Raw genomic sequence first — 19,525 nt, forward strand, 5'->3', positions numbered from 1 at the left:
GTATTAATTAGCGAGACTATGAAACCAGTGGACTTTCCAGTCTTTGTGCTAGCTAAGCAAATCAGTTACTGGCAGTAGCTTCATACCTGGTGTACTGCTATGAGAGAGGCATCAATCTTTTTTATAACTCTGGGCAAGGAAGCAAATGCATATTTCAAAATATCAAAAGGCCCCTTTAAAATTGATGTCTGGAGTTAGAAAATACTAATTTTAAGTTATTGTAAGTGATTTTTTACTTTGTCACAACTGATGAACAATGGTTTTGTTCAATGGTAATAATTATTTTTTTACTCTTACTATTACTTTAACAGAGATTTGATATTTTCATTTACATGTCTGATTCTCTAAAAGTGGGATCAAGACATGTATTACTGAGCTGTTTAGTATTCTGAATGAAACCACTTTTTCCAACTCAGTTTTCAGAGCTGTTCTAATGACTATAATCAGGTAACCATAGTTAACATGATTGGCAACTTCTTTTTGGCATCACTGTAATTGTTATGGATCATAAAACTTAACAATACCTCCATATCGATTGATTGCAGAAAGGAAGGAATCATTTTTTGCTGGAATTCTACTAACAATAAATGTGGTTATACACTAATAATTTGCTTGTCTGTGGCTTTTAACAGGTGACTCGCCTCGTGTTCCAGTACCTGAAGATGTTGCAGACACTTGGACCACTGCAAAGGCACTTTCTTTCACTCACTTTCTCTCTCACTCACACACACACACCTTCAAATCAATCTTAACCCTTAAACAGTGCTTTAAATGGGGTCTATAAAAGTGAACACAGGTCCACCGGTCCTCATTTTTCCAAAAATATCCTCACTAAGATAGGTAGATATAAGATAGGTATATTTCTCAGTTTGAAATCAAATATACAACATGGATTTTCTGTCTGTTTGATTGTCTGACTCATTGTGTAGTTGTAGTAAATGCTGCTTTATTTGAGATAGTGACAACATAATATGTGTGGTTGGCTGTTATTTGTATATTTATGGTCTTATTATTTTTGTTATTATTATGTTCCTTATTCTGTCTTAGAGAGTGCTGGTGTTGTGGCGTCTAAGCAATTTTATGAGGTGAATAAAAGTTGTAATTCTTTGTTTCTGTCTGTCTGTGCACTCAGGATATATGAAGAGATTCAGAGGATTGAAGCAAATGAGTTTCACTATCAGGAGCAAGTAAGGCTAACAGCCTTCATTAGTCGCTGAGTTGCCGTGTTTTGGACATGTAGCAATGTATCATTGTTATTATCAATGAGATTGTGTGAGTAAAGCCTCTCGATTTTGATTTTCTCTTTGCCAGATTGATCCTATAGAGTACGTGGAGGACATTTGTGAAAACATGCAACTGTTCCCTAAAGAAGACTTCCTGACAGGAGATCAGTTGATGTTTGAGTTCAATCCAGAAGTAAGTAGTTCAGTAGTTCTGGGAGTGAACCACTTTCAGGGCTTTTATTCTAAAATGCAAAATGTCCTTTTTTTAGATAAAGATGTTAATGAAACAGGTCACTCAAAGGTAGAAAAATATAGATGTGTTTCTCATCGCTCCTTTAATGATTTTGTTTCTAATATATTTCTTAGAGCTGAGATCCTCTTTTCTGCTGGTGGATGTTATTTTGCATCAAAAGTTACAGTCTAATTGTGGCTTTGCATATTTTTTGTGTTAACGCCTGTTCTCTTTTTTTGTCTCATTGTTTTTGGCTGCTAAAACTGTCTCCCATTAATGTTGATGTTCTTTAGAAAGGGAGGAAATATGATCTCTCTCTGTGCTGCAAACATCTTTTGATTTGATTTTGTGTGTGTGTGTGTGTGTGTGTGTGTGTGTGTGTGTGTGTGTGTGTGTGTGTGTGTGTGTGTGTGTGTGTGTGTGTGTGTGTGTAGGTGATCAGTGCAGCTCTGTCTCTCCTCACCCCTGAGAAAGCCAACCTGATGCTGTTGTCACCAGAACATGAGGGCCAGTGTCCCCTCAGGGAGAAGTGGTTTGGCACACAATACAACGTGGAGGGTGGGTGTGTGTGTGTTTACTGTGACTGTAGCAGTTGCTTCGTACATTGTAAGCGTTCAGTGAATACATTGTCTTTTTTTCCCTTGTGTGGTGGTATTCAGCCACATATAAAGCAGAGCCAGCAGTAGAAATGCCAGCATTTATCTCTGTCTTTTATATGGCAAACAATGGCGTTGGAAAAGCATTTAAATTAAAATATAAAAGTAGAGAGTTCACTTTATTCAGCAGTTGAATCAAATTGGCAAGTATTTCTTATGTGTTAATAGATGTTTAACCTTCATACAGATATCCAGCAAGAGTGGATGGAGCAGTGGACAAGAAACCTGGAGCTTACTGCTGACCTCCACCTTCCTGCAGAGAATAAGTTCATTGGTAGGTGAAGAAACTTCTTTTTTGCATTATGGGCAAAAAAGTAGGTCTTTCTGGCCTAATCTGCTGCATGCTGTATCTGAAAAGTGTCCAATACGATGATCTGGACAAGATGTGCTCCAGCAGTTTGGACTTTACCGGTATTTCGTGGATGGATTAATGGAGAGCTAATCAGATATATTGACCAAACCTGGAGCAACTGAGTGTTTTTGTCAGTGTATTTTGTCATTTCTAATGCTCCCTTGTTAGTCACTGATCTAGCTGAGGTGTATTAATTCAAGCTAAAATTTGTGAAGTCAGGATGGTATTTTTCACTCTGGGGGAGGTTGAGTGATTTGAAACCCCATTCGGAGCATTTGCAGTAAGTTTTCTCCCCCTTACCTCGGCAGTTATTAAAGCAGCAGTTAAATGTTGTTGCACAGCATGTTTATCCTCCTCCTATAATTTAAGTCCAGGGGAGAGAAACTTTGCTTTTTAGAAGTGGAGTGTTAAATTAGCTCAACCCATATTTTGACAACAGCGCAAGATGGAGAAAAATGTTTGAGAGATCACAATAGCTGTGTCGGAGGAAAGATGGTCCTGTTTTTGTTGGCTTACCCTTGTATAGCTTAACTGATTTCATGTGTGGTAAATTATGTATTTAATACTATTTTATTCCAGGCTTTTCTTGTTGTAGTCTAGCAGAAATTCTTTGTTTTTCTGTACAAATCAAGCCACAGCTTCTGTTGGAAAATGAAAAACTTAAAGTGCCACAAACTGTAGTTCCTCGAATGGCCACTTGAGGCTGGCTTCAAAAGCAAGTTAGTCCCCATAAACCAGGGTTAGAGAACTCCAGGCCTTGGGTCAACACACCTGAATCAAATGATTAGCTCATTACTAGGCCTCCGGAGAACTTCAAGACATGTTTAGGAGGTAATTTAGCCATTTAAATCAGCTGTGTTGGACCAAGGACGCATCTAAAACCTGCAGGACATTGGCTCTCGAGGCCTGGAGTTCCATACCCCTGCCATAAACAGTGTTACCAGCTTTAGAGCACAAATACACTTGCTTTCAGCCTGGTACAGAACACCACATTGGTCTTTATCACTAATTTCCCTGTTCATGGCGGGAGTACAGGGAGTACATTTAGTTGAACTTCGATTTTAAGTTGTATTAAGGCTCAAAATATAAGAGGATGCTGTGTCATCCTGTGATTGGTTTTTATTAGAGGACACACTCTGAGAAGTCTCCTGCTTGTTTTGTTTTATAACCTTTTTTTCCCAGACATATTTAAATTCCATTTAATATCACATTGAATTATTGATGCATCTTGATAACCAGACTAGTTAAATATTGCTATCCATATCTGATCAAAAATCAGTCAAATCAGTCTGTAGACGCCTACGTTATCCATGATGCAACTCAACGCCTTGCAGCTTGGTCAGACATGTAAGGCTAATTTGACCATAAGCCTGTGGCTTGTGGTTATGGGGCAAGCATGGGAATTTTTTTTTTCGACCTGCAACAGCAAAATGCCCCCCAAAAAATACAGTTGTGGAAAAAAATAAGTATTCAAGATTGAGATTCAGTTTGGGGGATGTTATTAGTTTTACAAATAATTGAAGTTATTTCATTACAGATTACAAGGTAAACTGTATTTTAGAATCCACTAATAAATAAAGGTTATAATAATACAACACCTAACACCTTAAATATTGTAGCAGAACAAAATTATGGAAAAGTTACAAATCAGTTTTGAACAACTTGTCGTTATAGTTATAAAATTTCACTGTGAAATAGATTAAATCCATCACTGTCTGCATTTTCAAACGTACCACATATTTGGCTACAACAAAATGAACGAATTTTATTAAGTGAATTAATTTAAAAGTAGAACGAAAACACACAGGGCCAGCTCCTGTAATGTACCAATGGATAAAGTTTGGATTGTAAATTCAGACCGATCGGCACAAAAATGGTTACACAGCACCAGTTATATTTGCTGATTGCATGGATTGAACGGTGTATGTTAATTAAAGGTCAATATTTTAATTTAAACACAGAAAAACAAAACACCTCTGGCTCACTTCTGGCCAAATGCAAAGGTTGATTCATTCTGTCGTTGCAGTTTGCTTACAAACTTTGTAAAGTGACAGACCTACGCGGCCAGCTTTACTAAAAGCTGGCAGCTTCACTTTCTGGCCCAAGGGTTTCTGAATCATTTATTGTGGGAGTAACATCTTTCTCTGTGTTGACAAGCGACTACATGTTTATCCCTAAACTGTATATAATGAATTGTCGAAAGTCACGCATTATTTATGAGGCTGCACCGAGTGGAATGGTGATTTATTGTGTGTGTGCACTTGTTCAGCCACTGACTTCACCCTGAAGCCCTCTGACTGCCCAGACACCGAGTTCCCAGTCCGGATAGCCGACAGCGACAGGGGCTGCCTGTGGTACAAGAAAGATAACAAATTCAAAATCCCAAGAGGTAGACTGTGTGTTAGTGTGTGTGTACTTGTACTGTGTGCATCAATTAGCATGCAAGATGTTACTTTAAAGGTATTTAATGTCATTAGGGAATGGTTGACACCTGCTTGCTCTCTCTTCTTCTTTAGCCTACGTCAGATTCCACTTAATCTCTCCAGTAATCCAGCAATCCGCTAAGAAGTGAGTTTAAGCTCAGATAAGAGTTTGTGAAAATAAGTGTTTGTTTTTTGCTATGACCTTTGTTAATGTCTGCTTTTTAATCGTCTCTCTCTCTCCCACTGCCTCCACTTATGTCTTTTTGTCACTTTTACCCTCCCTCCCCCACGTTTCTCCTTCCTCTGTCCTTCCTCCTTCTTTTTCTATTTTGCCTGTTTTTTTTCCCTCTCTATCCTCCATCTCATCCTTCTTACCTCCTTCTGTACTATTCCCTGCCCTCTCTCTATTTCACTTTTCTCTTATTCTCTTTATTTGTCGCCTTCCTCTTGCGCTCCAGTGTGGTCTTGTTTGACCTTCTGGTAAACATTCTGGGCCACAACCTGGCAGAGCCAGCCTATGAGGCTGAAGTGGCCCAGTTGGAGTATAAACTGGTTGCTGGTGAGCACGGACTGGTCATCAAAGTTAAAGGATTTAACCACAAGCTTCCTGTGAGTAAGCATACATACACACATAGATAAACAGTTTGGATAGTGGCAGTTGCATTTTAGGCTCTGTACACCACCACAGGGGATTTTAAATCAAACATTCAATATACAGCTTTAATTCAAGGGGCTTTACAAAAATTTTGCTTAACTGTTTAGGAATTATATCAATTTTTATACATAGTCAACATTTTTAAAGGCTCGAAGTTAATTGGACAAGCCGATATAATTTTAAATTCATGCTTGGATAAAAATCCTTTGCAGTCAGTGAGTGCCTAAAATCTACTTGAGATGGTCTGCCAGGCTTTTACTGTACCCGCCTTTAGTTGGGACTCGCTGCCTTCTGTTTCGTCTTCAGTAACTGAAAACCATGCTGTGTTGGGTTGAGATCAGGTGACTTACTTGGCCATTGAAGTACATGCCTATGTCTTTGTCTTGAGAATCTCTTGGGTTGCTTTTGCAGTATGCTTTGGATCATTTTCCCATTTTAACTGTGAAACAGTATCCAATCACTTTTGAAGCTGTTGGCTAAATGTGAGCAGAGAGCATAGCCCTGTACACTTCAGTATCCTCCCTGCTACTTCTATCAGCAGTCACATCATCACTAAACACTACTGACCCAGTTTTACTGGCAGCCATACACGCCAAAACATTGCCGCCACCATGTTTGACAGATAGCGTGGTATGCTTCAGATTATGAGCCGTTCCCTTCATTCTCCATACTTTTGGCTTCTTATGTCTTTGTCACCTTGTCATAAACCCGCTATAATCACATTCACGAAGGTGTTTCTTGATTGTAGATTTTGTCAATGACATGTCTACGTCCTTGTGACTGTGAAAAGGTTTTTCTCAAACAAGGATTGACTTATTCGATGTAGTTGTTCCTGTGGTCTCATCAGTGCATTCCTTTTAAAGAATGTACCAGAGTGTTGATTTGGAAGCTCTGATAGGTTTATTGCAGTTTTTCAGTGTAATTATGGACTCCTTCACTTGAATCATCTCTTTGGAGCTCATGTTGACGATTCCAGAGAAAAGACACCAAATGCAAGTCCAACAATTGGAATAAGCTTCAGCTTTTGAGCTGCTTAATTGTTATAAAATAACAGGAAATGGGCCTCAGCTGGCCATAAAAATGTCTGTCTGTGATACGTTTATTTTAAAATCCACTCTGTTGGTGTTTAAAGGCTAAATTTATTTTAATCTCAAAACAGTTACAAACACAACTGTACGTGTAATTGTTTTGCATACATTAAACCACAAACTGAATAAGAAAGAATCTTATGTAATGTATGTGTGACTTGTTGACCATGTTTTTGTCTGTAGTTGCTGTTTCACCTGATCATTGACCACCTGGCAGATTTCTCGGCCTCCTCTGACGTCTTCAGCATGTTCGCAGAGCAGCTGAAAAAAACCTACTTCAACATCCTCATTAAACCTGAGAAACTCAGCAAGTACGTTGCTTCCCCATTGCTATGTGAGATTATCGAGTGTATGTTGCCTTCTAGTGGTGAAATGTGTGACAGCCCTAAATAGAAGAGCCTCCGGTCGTCACCGTCCTCTTTTATCTTCTCGCTCTCATCCTTTTTTTTTCTCCTCCAGGGACGTGCGCTTGTTAATCTTGGAGCACTCTCGCTGGTCCATGGTGGACAAATATCAGGCTCTAACAGCTGGTTTGACCACTGAAGAGCTGACTGAGTTCAGCCGGAGCTTCAGAGCTGAGCTCTTTGCAGAGGGACTGGTGCAAGGGAACTTTAGCAGTGCAGTGAGTGGACAGCAGACAGCACACAGACAAGCATACTGATTGACAATAATATTAGCTGATTAGAGTGAATCAGTCAACGTTCACGTCTACTCTTGCCTCAGTTGCTACTGGGTGTACTTGACATTGCCCTCGTGCTTGGCTGATTGCCTCTCCTCACTCTCTTTCTCTCTTATCTCTCACTATTCATTACTCTTTATTGTATTTCCTTCACAGGAGTCTGTGCAGTTTCTGCAATATGTCACAGAGTAAGTCAGTTATTACACTGAATGCACTCCCTAATGAGAACACCAATACTATACAATCAAATAGATTTGTTTGCTATAATACGCCGTGATTCACATCAGCTTCAGTTGTTTAGTCCATGATTCGCCTTTGCTTTTTTTTTCCTCTCTCCTCTTTACCTTCTCACTTATTTTACTCCCTCTCTCCTCGTGTCTTGCCTGGCAGTAAGTTGCAGTTCTCCAAGCTGACAGCGGAGGTACCGGTGATGTTCAGAGTGGTCGAGCTTCCACAGAAGCACCACATCTGTAAGGTCAAATCACTCAATAAAGGAGACGCCAACTCGGAAGTCACTGTTTACTACCAGGTATACACACACAATGTACATGCACGTCTACAGGTCATCAAGTCGTTTTATCTCTGAAGGTTCATTTTTTTACGCACACAAATTCATTCCCATTTTCTTTCTGTTTGCGTTTTATTCAGTCTGGCCCCAAGGCTTTAAGGGAGCACACGCTGATGGAGCTGTTGGTGGTGAGCATTACAATATGTTGCTTCTCTGTTTCCACACACTCCCTCTTTGATGCCGTCATCCCTCCATTGTTGACTGAGTTGTTTTGGGGGGGGTTTCAGATGCACATGGAGGAGCCCTGCTTTGATTTCCTCAGGACCAAAGAGACTCTGGGGTGAGTTTCTGCTGCGTTCGATAATATTTTTCTGTTCATTTAAAACCAAATTTCTGAAACTAAGCGAAACAGTGAGTTTTTCCATTCAAATTAGCATTACACGCTAATATTTTTCTAAAACTAGAAAGCTGCAGTTAATTTGATTTATTTGCATTTGTCCTAAATGTGCTCCATATGGAAATACACAACTTTTCAAAGTAACTTTCTTAATATATCCAGTTCTCTTCCTCTTCCTCTTTTTTTTTTTTTTGCCATTTTGAGGGTATTGAAGTTATTTTATGTGAAAATCAAAGGTATGCAGAGAAACTAACCTTCTGTTTCCACCTACACGTCTCTGTCTGTATTGTATTTCATTACTTTGCCTTCTAGAAGGAACAAGTCTGTGCCGACCTTGTTAAGAGACTGTCGGGTTTCTGTTTGGTGTGTCTGAAATGTGGGAGCTAGTAATATTTAAACCTTTGCCAAGCTGCTCTAGTTCTACTGGGACAAATGCTTTTCACATTGAAATTCAGTTTTCATACTTGCCAGACTGGTTTTATTACAGAGTGCAAATCAGATGTAATGCAGTTTTTCATCAGCTTATTTCACCCGTATTTTCTCTAATCCTAAAGCGTTCTTTTTGTCTCCGTCTGCAGATACCATGTCTACCCCACCTGCAGAAACACCTCAGGCGTTCTAGGTTTCTCTGTCACAGTGGAGACACAGGCCACGAAGTTCAAGTGAGTCTGCAACACACAATGGAAACCTTTAATTTGCCCAAAGCAAGATACGATTTATCTTAACACTTTTCCCAAAACCAAGGTAAATCTATCTTGCTATTCATCCAAACCCAAGCTGCAATTTATCCATGTGGCCATGGAAAGTGAAGCAAGTGGAAGTGATAAATGACTAAAGGAATCCAATGCGTTCTATACCCTACAATATATCTCTTACCTCTCATCTCTCTCAGCACCGAGCTGGTGGAGTTAAAGATTGAAGAGTTCTTGACTTCATTCGGAGAGAAGCTCAATGCACTGACTGAGGAGGCCTTTAATACTCAGGTCTGCGTAAATGTGTTTTGTTTTTTCTTATTGTATTCATGAGTTTCCCATTCTTATGGAAAAAGATACAGAAAATGCTGCCTATCCAGAAATTTTCTAAATGTCAAAAGTTGTATCTCATTCCATTAATAACACATTTCTGAGTCATGTAAAACCCGGCTGAATGCCTAAATGTGAAGCTGCACTGTGGAAGAAGTGACTAGAAAGCCTGTGTGCTCGTGTTTTCTGCAGGTGACTGCTTTAGTGAAGCTCAAAGAGTGCGAGGACACACATCTTGGTGAGGAGGTGGACAGGAACTGGGCAGAGGTGGTTACGCAGCAGTATGTGTTCGATAGGCTCAATAGAGAGGTGAGGACAACACGATGTTTAAAATAACGGCTCTGATGTTGTTTAAGACGTGCTCGTGCTGCTAAAGTAGTTCTGAGCCGTGACCTTGATGACCGTGGGACAAATCCTTTGGTTTTGAGGGTTGTGGGTTAGTGCCTTTTTGTTCTGGTGCATTACAGGGTTGCAAAACATTGTTAATATAATTAACAGAATGACGAATGCTATTCACTTGCTCTATGAATGTATTGCTGCTGAATGGGAGTATATTCTCACATAATTGCAGTTGCCTTACTCTTAACAGTTTGCCCCAACTTTGTCATCTAGACTCCACTATGGGCACATGTATGGTCCTACCACGGGTCCTCCAATTTAGTGGAAGTCTGGACTTTGTTTGGGACATTGCAACAGCGCATTCTTTTCTTTTTCAGCCATTCTGTTGAAGATTTGCTGCTGTTCTTGGGATCATTGTCCTGTGGCGTGAGCCCAGCTTTTGCTGTTAGCTGACAGATGGGCTCACGTTCGACTGTAGAATATTTTGGTATACAGTGGAGTTCATGGTTGACTCATTGCGGTCCTGTGGCTGCAAAACAATCCCAAATCATCACCTCACCACCAACGTACTTGACAGTTGCTACGAAGTGTTTGTGCTGATGTGCTGATTGGTTTTCACCGAGTGTGGTGCTGTGGATTATGACCAGATATCTCCACTTGGGCCGTGTCTGGACATTGTTCCAGAAGTTTTGTGGTTTGTTAAGATGCCGTTTTGCAAAGCTAAGGCTTGCAGCCATGTTTTTATTATTATTATTATTATTATTATTATTATTATATACAGAAAAGGCTTTCTCCTGGCAATCCTTCTAAACAATCCACACCTTTTCAGTCATTTTTAAATGGGACAGTCATACGTGTTAACATTTAATATTATAGCTGAGGCCAGTAGAGTCTGAGATGTAGCTCTTGGGGTTTTTTGTCAATGTCTTCTTTCTTGGCACTCTGTTGCACACACCTGAATGCACCAGACCTACAACCTGCCAAAACATCTGCTTTTATAGAGGCGGTCACTCTTTCTGATGATCAGTTTTATCAAGTGCATTTTATCAACAGCACCTGGCTGCTACTTACACTCTTAGTTCCTCTGGAAACATTAAGGATATTTTTAGTTTTTAACACGCTGATTTTACATTTATGCTTTTTTTGTTTTTGATAAGAAAATGACGGTGAAATGTTTGGGTTTTTTTCTATCCCAGGTTATTTGAATCCACTTTTAAGATCTGCTAAAGACCATCTTTAATTATGGCCTCATACATAAAACCTTAAGTATAAATAGAGGGTGCGCTTCCTTTCTATGATGGCTATATATGTCTATATGTATATATTCTCAGCGCTCTACAAAATATGAACATAGTTAATGCAAAGTATACAGCAAGCAAGAGAGAAATAACAAGTATTAATGAGAATGTTCACACCACTTGCATTTTCAAAGTTCAGTAGCTGAAGTTTGTGTTTTTAGGTCCTCAGATAGACGTTGCCAAAGGAACAGATCACAGAAAACGTATTACAGAACCTGTTTTATTTGTGCTCTATGAAAGCACAACACTATCTCAAAACTAATTGACCCACTGGGGACAGATAAACTGGCTGTTTGGTACTGTCAACATTGTTACCTCTCTAATTCATAGGAAAAAAAATGTGGTTTATCCTTTTAAAACATGCTTGGTTCTGACACTGAGAATTAAGCTGTTACATTTCCAGTGAATGGTTCTGTCTTACCATTGGTCTGTGCCACTGTGTGTTCAGATCGAGGCTCTGAAACAGATGACGAGAGATGAACTCGTCTCTTGGTTCAAAGAACATCGTGGACAGAGCAGCAGGAAGCTCAGTGTGCATGTAAGCAATGCCTTTGTGTTTATGATACACAGTTCTTCACTTTTCTTTGTGTTTTGGACATGATATACTTTATATCTGTAATAATTTCGTCTCTCTGTGTCCTTAAGGTGGTGGGATTTGGTGCTGAAGAGAATGATGAGGAGGGCAGTGGTGAAAAGCAGGAAGAAAAAGGCAAAGATGAGGATTTAAGGAGCTCAGCCTACGGTGAAGTGTCTAAGCTTAGTTTCCTTCCCGCCTCTCCCAAAGTGGAAGGTGCCATAGCCATCGTGGACATTCCTGCTTTCACTGAAGGCCTGCCCCTCTTTCCCTACCACAAGATACTTAAATAAACTTGTGCTCAGACTGTGAGACGGACTTACTCAGCCACATTCAGGGACTCTGCCTCATTAGAGATGCAGGCACTTAATATGAGGTGAAGGAAGGTTGAAGCAGCTTTGGCTCCTTTCTGGACCTGGATTTCGACTCTGGAGCCCAGCTGTAGGTTTTCCCCACGCTCTGCGCATAAGCAAAAAGACTGAGAGTGATGATAGAGTTTTCTTTTAGCTAACTGATAGTCTGTTCTGCTTTCTCACATTCAATTATTTTATATCCTCAGCAGCTGCGAGAAACTGAAATTCTTTGAATCAGATTCTCATTTATTTGGTTCTCCGAGCTGTAGTGCTGCTACAGAAGTTAAAATCTGTATTTTCCGCTGTCTGCGTCACAGTCCAGACTGAGTATAATTCAATTTAAAAACACAAATCGACTGTGAAAACAGCAGAAATGCTTTGAACTCCATGCGTGTGAATTTGTGTGCTGGATTTCAGGCTCTGGTGTGTGCTGCGGTTATTGGGTGACCTGGATCGTGCTGTGCTGTGAAACTGCAAAGAAATAAATCATCATCAGTCGATGTTGAGTGAATGAATGAAGCCGTTTAAGCTGTCTTCACAGCAAAAATACACTGAAACTTCAAATCATTGTGACTCTTATGTGACTCATGTTAAATTTGAAAGGAGTTTTGATGTTCTGGGTGCAGTTTTCTTGGCATGCAGTCACATTAAATAACACAGATGGCACAGAGAGACGAGTAGTTGCTAGAATCAACTGCGTCACACACTCAGGTTATTTTAAAGTCAGAAATGTTTGCATGCCGGTGACTCAACGTGATGTCATTTCTACAACTTTAAATTATGTGAAAATTATACATTACTCACAGACGCTCTGCCCGAACCATGAAGAAGAGGCTGCCGCAGGTGATTTTGTCTTGGTCTTGTGCTTGGAGATACTTTGCATTATTGAATGTATTTAAAAAAAAAAAAATTAAGCCCAGCTCAGTAGAGCATGTTAACAGAATTGACTAATATGCCTCATACTGTAGAAAAGCCTTCACCTGCTGCAGCTCCACACGTGATGATAATTGTTACAGCTTTGTGATGGAAGGCAAAACAGCTCGTTGGCATAAGATTCACATGGTTCCTGTACCACACCACACATGGCTCTTCTTCAGGCTATGCAGAGGCAAATCCACGGCTCATACTCTTACTGCATTGGGAGTGTGTTTGACAATGTAGCTTTGCTAATCAGATGCTTTCCAGATGGTATTACATGATGGATCAAATTTTGATGGTACTTCTCTGTGTTCATAATTGCATACATTTTGACAAAATCCCCAACACTACTGGCTGAAATATAGCCCCAAACCATGACACCAAACACTGTTGTACCTCTCCCCTGACCTCCTCCTCCTCACGTGTTGACAATAAACCTCAAATTTGGATTAGTCGTTCTAGAAGACCTGTTGACCTTTTTCATACCTCAGCCTTTTCTCTGAATTTCCCCTTGTAAAGATTTTCTCCTGGGCAGCCACACTTCCACTGAGACCATTTCTGATTAGTGAACAGTAGACGCATCAACTTAAAGGATCAGGATGCATCTCTTGGGTCCTGTTTCAGGTCTTTGCTGGATATCTTAAGGATATGACTATTAGATACTGTTCCTCTGCTCCACTTCTGTCCTCTACTTGTCCAATTTCCTAAGAATTTTTAAGAACACACTGCACTGCTGAGATATGCCAAGTTCACCTTGCTGGTACAAAAATACTATTTTATTCCTGTCAAACTATGTTATCTTTGGCATTTTTCATAAAGTTAGATAAAAAGGCTAATTATGAAATAACTGATGTGTTTTTACAAGAGGTTGCTAGTAAAGTGCTTAAAGATAGTTTATAACTAGTTCTGTGCTAAGTTGTCTGTTATGTTTCGTCACGACACTGCTTCATCCATGAGTTAGGTGCCGTTATAAGTTTGATTGATTTGTAGGGCAAACAAAAGAAAAAGTTTTTATTTTAATAATGATGGAAGTACAGTCCCGATCAAAAGTTTAAGACCACTTGAAAAATGGCAAAAAAAATTATTTTGAATGGTTAGATCTTAACAAGGTTCCAAGTAGAGCTTCAATGTGCAACAAGAAGAAATGGCAGAGCGACAAAACATTCTTTTGAGCATGCAATTTATTGAAAACAACACTTAAACTGAAACATGCTGTTTTAGAGCTGATCAAAAGTTTGAGACCACATGCCTTTAAAAGGCCAAATCTGCAAAAATGTGGATTCGTTGTCATTTTCTGTCAGGTAGTCACACTGTCACAACGTTCTAATGAAAAAGGCAAAAAACTTTCCCTTTTTGAACGTGGTCGGGTTGTTGAACTGCATAAACCGGGGCTCTCGCAGCGCGCCATCGCAGCTGAGGTGGGATGCACTAAGACAGTCATTTGGAATTTCTTAAATGATCCTGAGAGTCATGGAACGAAAAAGTCAAGTGGAAGACCCAAAAAAATTTCACCAGCACTGAGCTGGAGGATCCAATTGGTTGTCCGTCAAGACACTGGACGATCCTCGACCCAAATCAAGGCTGTTACTGGTGCCGACTGCAGCCCCGTAACCATCAGACAGCAACTGAGACTGAAGTTGGGCATCAAAAACCAAACATGTCTTCAAAGGCCTCGTCCCCTTGAACGCCACAGAACTGACCATTTGGACTTTGCAAGAGAGCACCAAACATGGGACATTGAAGGGTGGAAGAAAGTTTTATTCTCTGATAAGAACAATTTAACCTTGATGGTCCTGATGGTTTCCAAGGTTACTGGCATGACAAGCCACCTGAGATGTTTTCTACGTGCCACAGTGGTCTGGGGTGCTTTTTTCCTTCAGTTGAACAATGGAGCTTCAGGAGGTGCAGGGGTGTCAAACAGCCACTGGCTATGTCCAGAGTCAGCGGCCAGAAGTTGCAGAGAGCATCCCTCATGGCCCCCAGATTTGACCCATTTAGTCAATTTTTTACAGATTTGGATTATAATGCATATTGATACAAAATATAATCAACAAATCATAGATTATAATAGGGTGAGATAATAAAAACAACTGCTTCTTGGTAATACCACAAAATAAGGGGGGGGGGGGGGGGGGATGAAGCCTGGTTAAAATTTAATCAATGCTACCTGTGGGAAGGATCATGTTTCTACACTCCTTTTAATGGTACAATGTGGAATTAATTTGATCGTTCTGGATGTATGGCAGCAAGTATGTTCTACTCTACAGCACCGCAGAGCATTGCTGGTGGTGACAAACAGATCTAATTAGCTTTGACTATATTGGTCTAAGCATTGCCTCAGTGGTAGATCAGCTGCATAAATCTCCTCTGTGGAGAATACAGGATATTAAGAACTGGCTACTTGTCCTACATAACACTAAATTCAAGATACTGCAGCTTTGAAGAGGAAAGGGAGGGCATTTTGAATTTGAACTAATAAGAACAACCGCTAGCTTCAGGAAAGCTTCAGTCCTCTCTGTACTGCTGCTACAGGCCTGCCTCTCCCAAACTGTGTGTACTACACCCAAAAACATCTTTAAGGTTGAAGGAGTTGAAAATCTAGTTTCACACTCTACTTACTCACCCTCCAGGATTTCACATAAAGGTTTATTGATGCCTCAATCTGGTGAGCTCAGAGGCCACTGAAGGCACTTGAGTTTATTTAGGTGTAAAAAAAAAACCACTTGTGAAGGCTATTTGGCCTTTGGAAGAGTGGTGCATGTAAGCACTCATTTAAAGTGGGTGCAAGGGAACCAGACTTTCAGCTTAACGTATTCACTGAGGTTCTCTCAGAGTCTGGTCCCTTTCATGCAATGTTCCTGTTTTGTTATCCTGCTAGTAATGTACTGTATATAAGAGCAGGTCTATTAAAGGTTAATCAGCTTGTGCTTTTACTCGGATAATTTAAACTGTAGCTATATTCTCCTCTTTGACATAAATGGGTTGTGGGACATCAGGTTTTTTTTTTTTTTCTTTACTTGGCAAGTTTTCAGGCTTTGTCTGAAGTTTGAAGTGGTGTGTTTTTGATATGTTTTTATTTTAGACAAGGTTCATTGCAATTTCTTGGTTATATATTGTGTTTTCTGTGTCTACAGATATGTTAGTGACTCTGGTTTGGATAGAGAGCACACTCCGGTTAGACAAATGACATTAAAGTCTCATGATTTCTTATTTGACTGTTCAGACTGAGGAGAGGAAAGAAAGTATCTCTTTTGGGACCACATATAGAAGTGGCCCACTTCAGGACTAAGAAAAGACCAGATTCCATGTGATGTGTTTTGTTCACAGTTGTCATGAAAAACAACTACAACAACAAAAAAACACATCTTACCCTGCAGTGTAGCCTCTGAGACAAACAGCGCTTTGACTTAATATAGACGCTACAAAGCCAGTCTGCTCACAGGAGCAGTGCTAACGTTCTGAGGATAATTTTTACCATGTGCACAGCTTAATTTGCTCTACCAGCATGCAAAAATGACCTAATTAGAAATCAAATCAAAATTCAATTGAGGCTTACAGGAAAGTGTTTTTGGGGGTCTGGAGAAGTTTCTCGGATGAGAGGTGAAACGTCTTCAAGCAACTTAAAGAAGGCCAGACACTTAAAGTGGGGTTTTTTGGGGGTTTTTTGTAAATATTAAACGGATTAGCCAAAATAATCTCATTTTGAACATTCTGTACTTTATAACAAACTAATAGTTCAATCAAATCAATCAATCAATCAAACCTTTATTTGTCACATGCAAGTTTGCACCTGCAGTGAAACACATACATATGGTTGCTGTCATATAATCACTGGGCACTTCATTGAGTACACCTTGCTAGTACTGGGTTGGTCCCTCTTTTGCCTTTAGAGCTTTCTTAATTCTTTTATGGTGCTGGAAACATTCCTCACAGCTTTTGGTCCATATTGACATGGCAGCATCACATAGTCGCTGCAGATTTGTTAGCTGCACATCCAGCATGCGAATCTCCCGTTCCACTACTTCCCAAATGTGCTCTATTGTATTTTGTTGAGATCTGGTGACTCTGGAGGCTATTTGGTTACACGGTTTCATGTGTAGGAAATCAGATTTGAGCTCTGTGACATGGTGTGTTAAAGAGCTGGGAGCAGCCAACAGGAGATGGGTGTACTGCGGTCAGCCGCAATACTCAGGTACGCTGTGGGACTTAAACGATGTTCAGCTGGTACTAAGGGACCCAAAATATGCCAAAGAAATATCTCACACACCATTACACCACCGCTAGCATTGTTTACACCACCAGTGTTTATACACCTGCCATCTAAATGTGTCACAATGACGCAACCTTCAGACAGATCAGACAAGCCAATGTTTTCCAGGCTTCTAGAGTCCAGTTTTGTTAAAGCCATTGAAACTGTAGCCTCAGTTTCCTGTAGCAGCACCCAGAGTTGTCCTCCGTTGCTGTAGCTCATCTGCTCTAAGATTAGACTTGTTGTGCATTCATAGACACTCTTCTGCATACCTTGGTTGTTATAAATGATTATTTAAGCTACTGTTGCCTCCATTTCGGCTCAAAGCAGGCTGGCCATTCCTCTCTGACCCCTGACATAAACTGTTTTTTGTTTTTTTGTTTAAACCCTAGACAGGGTTGTTTGGAATTTTTCCAAACAACCATGACAGTTTCTGAAATATTCCGACCAGCCTGTCTTACACTAACAACCAAGTCCCTTAAATCCCCTTTCTTCCCCATTCTGGTGTCTTAATTTTACACTCAAAGGAGTCACCCTATGCTTCTGCACCGGCTTCACTTTTCAGGCCAGGAAAATGTATAAAGTACTGCAAATTTAGACCAAAGTCTAGAGTCTCAGTGATACAAAGTAGGCAAACAAATGACAGCCATTCAATACTGCTCGCCTGGGTAAAAATGTATTTGTCTTTATCTTTAAATGCTACACAAATAAAGGATGACATTTCTAACAACTTGTTTCTAGACCAACCATGAAGCTGGGGTAAAATTTGCAGCGGAAACAAGGCATATATGCAGCATCCAATCTGCTCATTCACTGCTAGTGTCTTTTGCTTTTGAGGAACTGGATAAGTAGCCTTTCCTTGGTGTCTAACCATGGAGACCAGCAGCTTCCCAGTGCTTCTTTGGTTAAGAAAGTTCTAAATCAGCCTTTGGGCTATGTAACTGTGTCACAAGTTGTACTACCAGCAAATAAACTCAGCCGGCACTGTCAACAGTAGCTGGTGGTCCTGCTGAGAAAGGCTTTGCGACTTTGTCCCAGAGAGTTGTGCTCATGCTGTGCTCTCCTGTCAGAAGCCATTCTGTCTCATCTGCTCTCTGTCTCCATCTCCTAGCCTGGGTACATACGCAAAGAGGAAGTGTATCACAAATGCATGCAGACAAGCTTGCCCATGAATCGGAGACGATTAGATTAGATTTGTTTAACGTGCGCACACGCACACACTCTCTTTCGATTTCACCCTGTGTAAACTTTCCACTGCTACACTCTGTGTCATTCCTGTTGTCATTCTAATTTCATAGGAGGACTCCTGCCAAGGCAGTAATGAACTCAAGTCATGAGGCAGAGGCCACGGCGAGCGGTTGTGAGCCGTGTGTGTGTAGCAGAGAGAAAATGAGAGAAGGTAAATGCAGGAAAAAATGGTGTTAAAGAGGGGGGCTGGCCAGGTTTATGCGCATGGCTTGTGGGCTTTGTGTTTATGTGTGTTTCTGTTTCCCGTGTATAACACTGGGCTTGTTTTGAGTTAATCAGTGCAGTGGGGTGTATCATCTAAGCTGCTGTAATGTGTCGACTCCTTTATTCAATTTGAGCAGTAATCTCAGCGCTCCCCACTGGCCTGCCTTCATCAGCCGCGTGCTACAAAGCTAGCTTAACTTAGCCAGGGAGAGACAGAGAAGCAGAGAAATGCTGAAGAGCCATTTTCGGGATCAAGATTATACTTAGAAGAGTTTAGCCAGACTAAATCTCCTCATTATACTGCACACACAATTATTAGGCAAATTGTACTCCTCGGGATTAAATGTATTGTTGAATAAATGCAATGAGCTCGCTGTATCCAAAACTGAATATACACATGCGTAAGTATTAGGTGTTCAGTTATCAATATTAAAGCATCTGTGGAGTCGCTTTTTTCTCTCCATCTGTTTGTGATCAGATTTCACTGAAGCAGCAACCACAACCTTCCAAAGGCTGTTTATAAAACCTTTGACCAAAAATCTGTCGTGAGGTATTCCTTGGTCAATAATGATGCCTCAACTTGTAAACATTCTCTCTCTTTTATGTACAATCCTGTTGAATATTTGCAGCAAAACATGGACTATCCACCGAGCATGCCTAAATAATTCAGCTATTTCAAGGGCATTGCATCTATATGAAAGACTTATTTTTATTTATTTATTTATTTATTTACATTTTCTGACTTTTCAGTGTGAATTAAATCTATTTTTCATATGGAAACATGCCAAAGCTATACAAACCTTAATAGGATTTCAAAAATAACATAAAGAAAATACAGATTTTAATAAAATTAGATTAGGGGCGACAAATTATGCAGTGCTGGTGGAACAAGGCTAACATCATGGTTGTAAAAAGGTCACTCAGAGAGCTTGACTCTCTATGAAACACTGATGAGAAGAGTGTTCACTGCTTTGTTAAACACCGTGTGAGCCAATAGTTTAGAATAACATATTTGTGGATCTAACCTCCTATCGTACGTCTTTTAAAAGATTTTTTAAATCTCTCTGCGCAGGTGGTAAGACTAGAATACTCAATGCAGAACACTTT

The 19,525-nt window shown here is 40.1% G+C and overlaps 1 protein-coding gene across 3 annotated transcripts in view; it reads left to right on the forward strand.

The window, feature by feature from the left end:
* The window catches only part of LOC147307047 (nardilysin-like), a 34,728-nt gene extending 21,557 nt beyond the window's left edge, over positions 1–13,171 (forward strand). For all 3 annotated transcript variants that reach the window (XM_086273954.1, XM_086273955.1, XM_086273953.1), the window contains exons 14-32: positions 633–691; positions 1,133–1,187; positions 1,312–1,416; positions 1,890–2,013; positions 2,299–2,385; positions 4,733–4,852; positions 4,980–5,031; positions 5,345–5,495; positions 6,813–6,940; positions 7,089–7,251; positions 7,465–7,496; positions 7,699–7,837; positions 7,957–8,004; positions 8,104–8,156; positions 8,792–8,875; positions 9,106–9,196; positions 9,428–9,544; positions 11,321–11,410; positions 11,518–13,171. In XM_086273954.1, the coding sequence (XP_086130080.1) occupies positions 633–691; positions 1,133–1,187; positions 1,312–1,416; positions 1,890–2,013; positions 2,299–2,385; positions 4,733–4,852; positions 4,980–5,031; positions 5,345–5,495; positions 6,813–6,940; positions 7,089–7,251; positions 7,465–7,496; positions 7,699–7,837; positions 7,957–8,004; positions 8,104–8,156; positions 8,792–8,875; positions 9,106–9,196; positions 9,428–9,544; positions 11,321–11,410; positions 11,518–11,739 (1,920 nt within the window). In that variant the 3' untranslated portion in view covers positions 11,740–13,171. The remainder of the gene's footprint in view (positions 1–632; positions 692–1,132; positions 1,188–1,311; positions 1,417–1,889; positions 2,014–2,298; positions 2,386–4,732; positions 4,853–4,979; positions 5,032–5,344; positions 5,496–6,812; positions 6,941–7,088; positions 7,252–7,464; positions 7,497–7,698; positions 7,838–7,956; positions 8,005–8,103; positions 8,157–8,791; positions 8,876–9,105; positions 9,197–9,427; positions 9,545–11,320; positions 11,411–11,517) is intronic.
* The last annotated feature ends 6,354 nt before the right edge of the window (positions 13,172–19,525 follow it).

The sequence above is a fragment of the Aulonocara sp. 'chitande type north' Nkhata Bay genome, linkage group LG19, assembly GCF_057382095.1.
Source record: "Aulonocara sp. 'chitande type north' Nkhata Bay isolate Kocher_YH1m ecotype deep benthic linkage group LG19, A_spYH_male_GT1.1, whole genome shotgun sequence".
Classification (NCBI taxonomy): Eukaryota; Metazoa; Chordata; class Actinopteri; order Cichliformes; family Cichlidae; genus Aulonocara; species Aulonocara sp. 'chitande type north' Nkhata Bay.